The sequence below is a fragment of the Mastomys coucha genome, unplaced genomic scaffold, assembly GCF_008632895.1.
Source record: "Mastomys coucha isolate ucsf_1 unplaced genomic scaffold, UCSF_Mcou_1 pScaffold16, whole genome shotgun sequence".
Classification (NCBI taxonomy): domain Eukaryota; kingdom Metazoa; phylum Chordata; class Mammalia; order Rodentia; family Muridae; genus Mastomys; species Mastomys coucha.
In genome coordinates this window covers 49,364,687-49,376,617 of record NW_022196898.1, presented here as the reverse complement: position 1 = coordinate 49,376,617, position 11,931 = coordinate 49,364,687, and the positions used below count along the sequence as shown (strand labels likewise).

General features: G+C 49.1%; 1 protein-coding gene across 3 annotated transcripts in view; it reads right to left on the bottom strand.

Annotated features, from left to right (window-relative positions):
- Igsf3 (immunoglobulin superfamily member 3) overlaps window positions 1-11,931 on the bottom strand; it is a 92,990-nt gene continuing 81,059 nt past the window's right edge. For all 3 annotated transcript variants that reach the window (XM_031374988.1, XM_031374990.1, XM_031374989.1), the window contains 3 exons: window positions 6,848-7,255; window positions 4,153-4,629; window positions 1-2,499 (listed from right to left, as the gene is read on the bottom strand). In XM_031374988.1, the coding sequence (XP_031230848.1) occupies window positions 2,249-2,499; window positions 4,153-4,629; window positions 6,848-7,255 (1,136 nt within the window). In that variant the 3' untranslated portion in view covers window positions 1-2,248. The remainder of the gene's footprint in view (window positions 2,500-4,152; window positions 4,630-6,847; window positions 7,256-11,931) is intronic.

Genomic DNA, 11,931 nt, shown 5'->3' with positions numbered 1-11,931 from the left:
GGTTTTTGTTTTGTTTTGTTTTGTTTTCATAGAAAGCTCAGAGTTTAACCTTTGATTGCATACCCCAGCCCTTCAGAAAATACACACAAAAAGTGGTTGTTAAAATACTGACATAGATTTCTTTGCTCCTTGCAAACGTCCTGCGGTTGCTTCGAATATTTACTCAAGTTTTCTGCTGCTACAGAACTGATCTGAAATCTTAATCCAGGCCAGCCCTCTGGCGTCAATCTTCCCTCATTGACTCAGCTTAAAACTCAGGAGTCAGCAATTACCCACCAAGAGCCCACACCCAGGAACCGAAGGAACAGAACAAAAGACATTCTTTCTTCGTGACTGAGCCAATTTGGTCCCTCTGATGTGTATATGCAGCAAAAATGAGAATCAGCAGGGCAGGCACAGGAGGATTAAGGTGGTGCTGCCTGGACACTTCTCAGAGAACAAGAGGGCCAGGAGGGAAGGAGAAGGATCAGCAGGCTGCATCGCGCCTCCCTTCCTCCCCTCAGCACACCTAGCAGACCCCTTGGAAGTCCTGCAGCCTCTGTGTTGTCTGTTTATTCTCGGGACCAGGCTTTGCAGAAATCGCTCATTAGATTTACTTCCACAATCTTAGGTAGCTTTTTTATCTTGGGACTCAGGATGCAAATTCCCCAGGGGAGGTGTGGCCGCTGAGGGGTGTGGAAGAGAGGGGTCACAAGATGGTCAGAGTGAGCAAAAGGCAAAAGGAGGATTTGCAATTGATGAGGCTCACAGGCAGCTAAGCATCTGGCTTAACAGAGTGGAGACAGTGGAGTTTGGATTTGTGGGCTGAAAATTAAAAGCCACCAGTATACTCAAACAACCTGAACACACACACACACACACACACACACACACACACAAACACACACGCGCGCGCGCACTCCAACAAAGGAAAGTGACCACTCCTGTTTTCAGTTGTCTGTTGAAAGCAGGGGGACAAGAATTGCAAAGGGCTGTGCCTGGTGCTATCCTAGGACAATATCCCCACGGCACTGAGATTCGGGAAGAGCAGTGATGGATAAGGACCCCATCACCGTCTCTGAGGAAAGGCTCACTGGAAGGAAGACAAGAGAGGTAAGCATTCCTTTGGCCTCTTGAAGACCCCCTCCACTCTGCTAAGCTCAGTGTGACCGCTCAGCACCGTCCACTGGGTCTGTGCACAGGGGCCACTTTAGCCATAATGCTCTCTCCACTCAGGGCAGCCCCTTCTGGCTTCACTAGACATGTCCCCTTGGAAATTTGGCAAAGCACCTACAGAAGAAAGCTAACTGCTCAGGGGTAAGTCAAGAGATTGAGCTTCCCCAAGTCAAGCCAACAACCCTCCGCCCCATCCCCGTCCCCCAATCATTGCCTTTGATCAATACAAAGGTAGGTATGCTCAGGGCAACCCTCAGAAACTGGGTGCCGCCTGGAGCCCTTGACCCACCCTCCAAGTTGGCTTGTTTATTGTTTTGGCAAGGATGGAAGCCTTTTTTGCCTCCCTGACAGACTGGCTGGCTGGCCACCATCTACTCCTAATGGGGTTCTGCCGGGTTTCTTCTGCACATGCGCAGTCCTTTGAAGCAAAACTCAGCGCTTTCATCTTGACTATAAAGTGGTTCCAACAACTCCGGCTGAGGGAAGAGATAAGATATAAATTGGGCCCACGCTACACATATTTTCCAAGTCTTGCTAAGAAAGTTAAAAAAAAAAATGTTTGGGTGTATTTTGATCCACGGGTGGCATTTTCAAATGTGCAAAAACAAAAATGTCTTGGAAGAAATTCCTTGTTACTATGAAGGCGTCTTCCTCTTGCTTATCAGTTGTGAGAGAAACTCTTCCACAACATTATGGGATCCAAATGGAGAGGACCAAAGGGGCTTAAAAAGAGTACATTACACGGAACAGGAAACCCCGTAGCACCGATCTGAGGACATGAGATAGACTGGCGAGTAGATGCGGCACCTGGAGCTACGCACTAAGTTACCAAAACCAAAAACTAGGAACCTAGGATGTTGGCATCACGACATCTGAGTGTGAACAGCTAACCAGGACCACCGCCCGGAGGCAGCCATCTCCGTGACCCGAAGCTTCCAACACGGTCCAGGTCTGACTGGTTCCTGCAGAGAACCTGCAGAGTTCGGGTGCTGTCGCCTGTCCAATCACAGAGCATGAAGCAATGAGGAAAAGCCCAGAGGGCTCCCCGGACCCGACCCTGCCATGGGTAACGTCTGCTGTGGGGGTAGCCTCCTTAGTCTATGGCTCCTGGGTGGATGCTGAGCACCGGAGGCTCCAGGCAAGTCGGGGAGTAGTTGAGGTGTGGCTCCTTGATCCACAACAGGGGCACCCCGTTCTTCCCCTCTGAGTTCTTGCTGGAGTTCCGGCTTTTGAAGCGCACCAGCAGAATGGTGATGATGAGGATGCCAAAGATGGGGAAAGGGTAGAAGAAGACAAAGTAGAAGAGGGCATCGTTGGAGCAGATGAGCGACTGCAGGGTGGAACCTGGAAGGCAGCAAGGAACCGTGAGGGTGAAGCCTGGACTCTGTACCTGCTCCCTGCTCGAGAGCTCACCTGCCCCGATGAAGCTACCCTGGAAACCCTCCTAGCCCTCCCCTGCCACCAGTGACTGGGAGATTTTGCCTTGTTCTTTTTCTCACAGCACCCCAAACACTCATGACTCTTAAGTTCAAATGATGCAGTGCCCCCATTCCCACTGAGATCCAAAACGTCTGCTGGGAAAGCCATACACTGAAGTTGAGCTTGCTGATTGTGAACATGACGGTGTCTAGGGTCTTGAAGAAGCTCACTCCCTCATTCCTTCTTACATGGTACGAGGGTACCTGACATGTCCTTCCGTGGCTAGCTCTACTTAGCCTTCCATCTCAGGGAATCTAGCACACTCCTTTCTTGCCTGCTTCAGGGAGTGGCTGTCCTAGAATAGGCACTTGCTGAACATTATCAACTCCCATTCTGTTGCGGATCATTGACAGTGTCCAGTGTCCGTGGCTCCACGGGGTGCACTTACAGCTGGGTATGGAAGAGAATCAAACCTGGAGCCCTGACAGCAGCTCAGTGCTGCTCGCTCATGCATTAGCCTTGGCCTCTCAGTGATCCCTGTGTTCGTGAAGCTTAGTCCAGCTCGGGTCCACAGGTCAAGGGTAGCCTCAACACTCTCCCTCTCATTTCTGACTTCGAGTGCACACTCCTTTCAGGGTTTCTCCTCCTCCCTTCCATTGTATAGGTGTGCGCGATCAGAATGATGGAAAGTCAGCACACAATTTACTTTTATGGTTTGCTAATGTATATCAAATTACTGATGGTCAACTACTTTCAACCCATAAAAATTTCAATTTCACTTAATATGGTTGTGAGGAGGTGGTATGGGCAAAAAAGCAAGCTGAGCAGCCCGACCCTCATGTTGAGAGGATGAGGTAGTGCATTTTGACTGGGAAGAGGTCGAGCATGTGAGAATTCTTTGGTGTCTGCAGTCTGAGCCGAATCTACTAGAGCAAACACCATTTTTGGCTTGATCTACTCTACATTTTGACAGATGGCCAATCAAAAGAAACCTCCAGTCCTCTGTTCAGAATGAAAGTTCCTTACAGGATGGAAACTGAGTTCAGGACCATTCGGAGGCTACAAGTTATTCTTGTTGCCTCCAGACTCCCTGCTCTGTCCTCACAGGCTGGTCCCAGTAACTGGGAAAATCTACTGCAGCCGCCCCTAGGTAAACGTGACCCAGAAACATGAGGGGAAAGCACGAATAACAGGCTTTACACCTCCTTTCTCCCTCCTGCGAGTCCAGAAACACTTCACGGCAGACTGACCTGGCATTCTAATGTATGACAAAGACACACTAAGCAAGACACTTGCACAATGGAATCTTACTGAAATGGACTCAGGCAGAGGTCAGGTTGATTACAAGAACCATATGGCTTCTCATCACTTTAATTCCTAGCCCTGACTTTTAGGCATGGGTAAATGAGGGTCAGCTATGTGGGTTAGTGTGTCAAATTCTACGTCTCGACCCCTGCTAACAAATGCCTATTGAAGTTAGGAAAACTGCGTACTGACCCACAACCAACCTCTGCATTTATGTTATAAACACCTCGGGGACAATGGTGACACCGTTCTTATGTAACTGGGGAAACTCACTTGTGTCCAGAACCCGGATGCCAATGGGGGCAGACTCTTCCTCCGTCAGCCGGTACCATTCCTTCTGGGGGCTGGGCAGCCACTCCTCCACATGGCAGGAGTAGTTGCCTGTGTCCTGGGGGCTCGCCTCAAGCACCGTGAGCCGGTATAGCAGGGGCGAGAGCCTCTGGAAGCGCAGCCTGCCCTCCCACGGGCTGCCTTCGGGACCAAAGACAGCATCAGGTCCCACGCTCAGCAGGACTGTCCTCTCTGTTGGATCTTCAGAGTCCTCCTCTTCCAATACCTCCTCCTCCTCCTCTTGCTCATCAATGCCGAGGTTGCCTCTTTTCCCTCCACCTTTAGTCCTTAGGGAATACCAGGCCACAGCAAAGCGGGAGTCCTGGCTTGATCGAGACAGGATGCTGCAGTCCAGTTGGAAAGCTGCCTTCTCAGTCACGGTGGCATTGGGGACCACTGTGTCCACCTGGAGGGCAGCGTCTGGGGAGGGACAAGGAACAGAGAAGGGAGAAGGAGCTCATTCATTTCCTCAGAACAAACGAAACAAGACAGAAGGGTGGCCCAGCAGGTGAGAGAGCTTACCACACTGGACTGACAGCCTGAGTTCAAGCTGCCCAGGACCCAAGTCGGTAAGCCAGACACCCTGAGTTCGCAGGAGGAATGGGTGTGCTGGAGAAATGGCTCCACACTTAGGAATACTTGCTGATCTTGTGGAGGACTGGTGCCATTTCCAGCACCTAAAGAGTGACCTACAACTACCCTTAACTCCTCTTCCCAGTGACTCAATAACTTGTGCTGATCTCTGCAGGTACCAGGCATGTGGTAAACATACACACACCTCATATACATAAAATAAAACTTAAAAATTTAAATGCACCTTTAATCCCAGCACTTGGGAGGTGAAGGCAAGCAAATCTCTGTAAGTTTCAAGGCCAACCTGGTCTAAGAACTCCAGGACAGCCAGGGCTACACAGTGAGCCTGTCTCACCACCCTCATAAATAAATTAATTAAATAAACAAGAGGAGGGTGGGAGGGAAGAAAGATGGAGGGTAGATCTAGACTGTGTATAGGATCTCAGGCTCAGGCCGCATCGGGATCACACAGGTGGCAAGACGGTAGACACTTGCGTCTACCGGGTTTCCTTTTGTCAGCTGTGAAGAAATTCCCTTCAGGATTCATTTTAGGAAGACCAAACATCAGTCTAACTGGCAGGGACCTAGCTGGTTCTCCATAAATGTCTGTCTCCTCCCATTCCACGGGAGGTGGAGTGTTAGAGGTTACCCCAGTGATCTATCAAACGGGTGGGAGTTGTGGCAAGTGTGTTCATCTGCCGTTCTCGGCACTTCCACAAAAAGGCAAGCAGCAATCTCCAGACAAGCTTTCAAGCAGCAGCAGCAGCGGCAGCGGCAGCGGAGGCAGCAGCAGCAGCAGCAGCAGCAGCAGCAAGACGGCCAACTATATACACAGAAAACCATAATTCGGGAGGGGGGGGTCTCCTCCAGCATGGGCAAGTACAGGTGAAGGCGATCAACGCCCCTCTCCCAAGACAGAGGTGGATGAACAGGACACAACACACCTGGGACCACCACGGGTCATCAAGGACAAGAGCAGCTCAAGTCAGACTCGGTGGCCCAAGGAGAGAAGAATGTACAATGGTACAAGGACCATGAGAGTGAACATCAAGACACCCAGAAGACAAGAGGCAAAGCATTCACACCGACAGGTCCCAAGTTCAATTCCACTCCATGTCCTTTCTGCTGTGATAAGGATCAATGGTACTGTGACACTGCAGGAGGCACAGGGGACTCTGCTCATCTTAGCCCTAATTATATGTTAAATGTAACAATAATTGCACCCAGTCATTATCTGCATTTGCACACTTTAGGAACAGCAATAGAGACAAGAGGAACAAAAGGCCACATGGCAAAGTCATTAGTGCCAATGAAATTACGGGGAGCAGAGTGGATGCTAGAGGCACTGCCACTTTCTACTTAAACTATCGATTCCTTCCCACTGAAAGCCCAGCAGCATAACTCCTCAGCACATGGCTACTGCTTCAAGACTGCCGTCCCATCAGCCACCTGCTCCAACCAGAAAGTATGCTTTTAAAAGAAAATGTTCTTGGCAGACCTAGAATAACTAATTGCTGGCTTTTATTCTAATTAAAAAACCTAATCACCTGAGGACAAAGCCAGATGTACAATTTTCCATTCATAGGGCAAACAAGTTGAGAAAATTTAGAATACAAATGTGTAATATAAATGTTCATATGCTTAACTGCAAATAATTTCTTAAATAAACTCATTATATTCAGGACCATGATAGTTACGCTTTACTCTTGACTATATTTGGAATCACTTAGGTGACACACCGTTGAGCATGTCTGTGAAGGATTTTCCAGAGAAGGATCCAGAGAAGGCCCACTTACCGGGAATGTGGGCAGCACCACCCTACGGGCTGGGGCCCTAGACTGAACAGAAGGCAGCGAAGGAGAAAGCCACTAAGCTCCAGCGTTCATGTCCCTCTGCTTCTTACTGGATGTAGTGCAACCTGCTGCCTCACGCTCTGCCAAATCAACCCTTCCTCGCTTCCTTCCGCATGTCAGGTCTTTCTTTGGTCACTGTAGTGAGGTTAGCGCCTAATACAAGCATCCAAAACATTCTTAGCATTGAAACACCGAAGGCTAGGTGGCCTTACCAGGTTGCATGACCGTGACGGCCGTCTGTCCAGCTGTGTCCTCAGCCCGTTTATACCACACACCACTGGGGCTGGGCAGCCACTCCTCCACTCGGCAGCTGTAGGTCCCGCTGTCCTGCACCGCCACATTCTGGATGAAGAGCCTGTACACACCAGAAGATGGGCTCTCCAAGTGCAGCCGCCCCTTCAGGTTGTTTTTGGCAGCCTGTTCGCCATAGTGGAAGGTAGCATCTCTACTCAGGTGGGCCACTACTTCCCGCTCTGGGTGGTTGGGCTTCCATACGAACCACTCCACTACCAACTGGGAGGCCATGCTGGTGCGGTTCAGGACCACACACTCCAACTGTATCTGCCGGGTCTCCAGAATAGACAGGCTCCCCTGGGCTTGGCTGAGCTTCAGGCGGCTATCTGAAAAGGGAGGAAAAAGACACTGTAGCAAGACAGCAAGCAGTGAGCAGCGCCCTGGAGAGGGTGGCTAAACAGGTGTCCCTGGAGCATAGGAGAGCATCTCAGGTCGATTCTCAAATATGGTGCCCTCAGTGTGTTCAATCCCTGGCCATGTGGGAGCCTAGTGTTCGACAACAACTGTCTCTGGTTCAGAATCCTCAGGGGCTCAGATGTTGGGGGTGGGGGGACATGAGACTAATCTTCGCAGTGTGTGTCTGATGGACGAGGTTTCTAGCAAGAAAAAGGGTGGGCGAGAGCAGAGTGCCAGCTCCTCTCCCAGCAGGGGTAAAGCTGAGGTTGAACCAGGCATGTACTATACTACTGAAGTATCACTATGGTGGTTTGAATGAGAAAGGCCCTCATAGGGTCATATATCTGAATGCTTAGTTCCCAGTTGGTGGAACTATTTGAGAAGGATTAGGGGGTGTGGCCTTGCTGGAGGAGGTGTGTCACTGGGGGTGGGCTTTGGGGTTTCAAAAACCCACACCATTCTCTGTCTCTGTCTATCTGTCTGTCTGTCTGTCTGTCTGTCTGTCTGTCTGTCTGTCTGTCTGTCTGTCTCTGTCCCTCCCTCCCTCCCTCCTTCCCCACTTCTTGGGGTTTGTGAGCTCTCAGCTTCTGCTCCAGCACCCTGCCTACCTGCCTGCTGACATGCTCCCCATCTGATAGTCATGGATTTACCCTCCAAACCTGTAAGAAAGCCCCAAATCAAACGCTTTCTTTTAGGAGTTGCCTGGGTCATGGTATCTGTTCATAGCAGAACAGTAAGCGGTACAATCACCAACCCTTTTAAAATTGTGTTTTGAGACAAGGTTTCACTACACTGCCCAGGCTAGCCTTGAGCTTCTGTAAGCCTGGCAGGCCCTGAACTTGTGATCCCCTTCCTCATCTCTCTGGTGACCAAAGATTACAGGCCCTCACCACCAGACCTGGGCTAGAATAAACCTTTAAGTCTGACCATATGATAATTGGACTGTGCAGACCAGAACCACAGAGGAGCTGCCAAGGAAAACACAGTTTAGTGTGCCTCTTTTTCGAGGTAGAGAGGGAACAATGTGACATCAGCAAAGACAAGACAGTACTGATGGGGCTCGGAGAACTAAACACCTGTGGACAAGGTTTCCCTCTGTGGCAGAAGCGTCATGAACCATAGCTCTTGCTGTACCATGCCTGTGACATCACAGAGGTCCCAATGAACCTCTCTGGCCCAGTAGATGCTAACAGGACACTATAAGCACATAAAAGAGAACTAGGGCCAACATCCCTGAGTGACTTGTGGGACATGCTCACTCTTGTCACACTCCAGTGCCGTCTGAATGTTTCATGATGCATAGAAGATCACTTGCAAATAAAAGGCTGAAAACAAAACAAAGAAGGAGCCCTACTTTCCAACAGTTTGGCCAAACTATACATGTAAGCTCTGGCACTATTTCTGAGGGGGTTTCATTATGGACTCCCTCTTCCCCCACCCCCCCATTGCCTGCAATGGCTCAGTAATATGTGCTTTCTCATCAGGCAAAGGGGTAGGGGGACAAGGAGCAGAAAAAAAGAGAGAAAGATGCAAACCACAAAATCAACTGAAAAAGCCAAAGCTGTCAAGGTGAGCGTCCTGTGAGTTTTCTGTGTTAAAAGTCACCGCAGGAGAGATGCTACCGTGCTTGCGACAAGGATCCTTATGGCCTTCGGCACTGTTGCACTCAGGACCACAGCAGCCTCAGATGGGGAAACCCCTCCAAGAAACAGCTTCAAACCAAAGGAGGAAAGGAAGAAAACCAGGGAGTAGAGAAGAGAGACCTTGAAAGGTGAGATCAGAACACCAAGAACAGCGTTATCCTAATGGAGACAACGGGGTGGAAGGCAGAGGCAGAGCAAGCCAGACCACAGCCCTCAGCTCTCAGAAGAGGCAGCACAGACTGCAAGCTCAGCTTCTCAGGGGCTGAGGCAGGGGGATCTCAAGGTCAAGGCCTGTCTGGATTATGTGGTGAGCTGAGAGCAGCCTGAGGTTTGTAATGTGGCCCAGCAGGCAGTCGGGACCCCAGTCACAGTGACAGCCACAGGAAGTCCCTCAGAGGTGGACCGCTGCTCTATGTAGGAGGAACGGTTATCAGACAATGTCACTGTGTGGCCAGAGGGGATCCTAGAACACAGAGTAAATAGAAGGGGATGGTGTCCTCACATCCAGCATGGGTCTGGCCACATCTGGATTTCTGTCCCCAGTCCCATGGCTTTGCTGGGAGTCTGGTGAAGAAACGGAATCCCTGAACTCACTGTAGAAGCTTCGTCTAGTGTAAGAGATAGGCAACAAATATACCTCTGTGTTTGTGTGTGTGTGTGTATGTGTGATTGTGACTGTGTATGTGTGCATGTGTGATTGTGAGTGTGTATGTGCATGTGTGATTGTGAGAATATGTGCATGTGTGACTGTGTGTGTATGTGTGTGTGCATGTAGGATTATGACTGTGTATGTGTGCATGTGTGATTGTGAGTGTGTATGTGCATGTGTGATTGTAAGAATATGTGCATGTGTGACTGTGTGTGTGTGTGTGTGCATGTGTGATTGTGACTGTGTATGTGTGCATGTGTGATTGTGAGAATATGTGCATGTGTGACTATGTGTGTGTGCATGTGTGTGTACATGTGACTGTGTGTGTATGTGTGTGTGCATGTGTGATTGTAAGTGTGTATGTGCATGTGTGACTGTGTGTGTGCATGTGTGATTGTGAGTATGTGTATGTGTGTGTGCATGTGTGATTGTGACTGTGTGTGCATGTGCGATTGTGAGTGTGTATGTACATGTGTGATTGTAAGAATATGTGCATGTGTGACTGTGTGTGTGCATGTGTGTGTGCATGTGTGATTGTGTATATGTGCATGTGTGATTGTGTGTGTATGTGTGACTGTGTGTATGCATGTGTGATTGTGAGTGTGTATGTGTATGTGTGATTGTGATTGTGTGTGTTCGTGACTATTTGTGATTGTGTGTATGTGCATGTGTGATTGTGTGTGTGTATGTGTGACTATGTATGTGCATGTGTGACTGTGTGTATGTGCATGTGTGATTGTGAGTGTGTATGTGCATGTGTGATTGTAAGAATATGTGCATGTGTGACTGTGTGTGTGCATGTGTGTGTGCATGTGTGATTGTGTGTGTGCATGTGCGATTGTGTGTATGTGCATGTGTGATTTTGTGTGTATGTGTGACTGTGTGTGTGCATGTGTGATTGTGAGTGTGTATGTGCATGTGTGATTGTGAATGTGTGTGTGCGTGACTATTTGTGATTGTGTGTGTGTGCATGTGTGATTGTGAGTGTGTGTGTATGTGTGACTGTGTGTGCATGTGTGACTGTGTGTATGTGCATGTGTGATTGTGAGTGTGTGTGCATGCGTAACTGTGTGTATGTGTGAATGTGTGTGTATTTGTGATTGTGTCCATGTGCATGTGTGACTGAGTGTATGTGTGCATGTGTGCATGTGTGATTGTGAGTGTGTGTGTATGTGTGCATGTGTGTATTTGTGATTGTGTGTGTGCATGTGTGATTGTGAGTATATGTGTGTATGTGTGTATGTGTGATTGTGTGCATGTGTGTATGTGTGACTGTGTGCATGTGTGTATATGTGTGATTGTGAGTGTGTGTGTGTATATGTGTGCATGTGTGATTGTGAATATGTGTGCTTGTGTGTGTTTGTGTATGAATAGACAAATAACACATGGTAGCTGATAAGTGGGTTGTAAGGATAAACACAAAAAAGTACTTTGTAATTATTTACATATGAATAAGTAAATGGACAGGATGGGGCGGGGCTATGCTTTGCAAAGGCGATGGGAAGAATAACCAGTGACAGGGTGACAGGGTGTTATTTAAGTCAGAGCTGGCAATGCCTCTCTGAGGGAGATGGAGATCCATGAGTATTTTTGCATGCTCCACACTGAAATAAGGCAGTACATAGGTCCTGTTGTTTTGTTTTGTTTTTAAATACCATGAATTCCTTAAGCACCCAGTACTTACTAAGGATGCCACGCCAGTGGCTGATGACATAAAGACATCTCTGAGAGCATACCATGCTCTTAAGTACTGCAGAAGACATGCAGATGATTACCTACTGTGTCTGTAAGGGACCCTCCCTACAAGGATAGAGAAGAAATCAGAGCAGGCTTCCTAGAAGTGGTGCTGAGTGAAGTCCTGGGGATGCAACAGGGACAGGAGAAATGGTAGGAGGGGCTCATCACAGGCACGGGGGGTGGGGGGACCACAAAAGCAGATGGGATTGTCCTCCTGCCCCTTAAGGAAGCACGGATGGTTACAATACACACAGGACACATGAAGGAAGATGGGTAGACAGTGCCGTGAAGGCCACCCTACAAGAATTCAGAAGCCATGTTAACCAAGAGCAGAGCGTGTGAGGGGCACAGCCTTTCCATACTAGGAATGAAACAAGCAGGTCTGTCATGTATTGTTTTGGGGCTGGAGCTCCGGGAGGAGGCTAGCCGGGGCTGCCAACCGCAGAACTGAGGCCTGCAGATCAGCTCGGTGTCCTGGATGTCACCTGCACTTTGGATACCTCAGCTGCCCTCAGAAGCTCACCAAAGAAGCTCCCATGAGAGAGGTGAGGCTGCTCCTGAGCCCCATGAGTGTTAG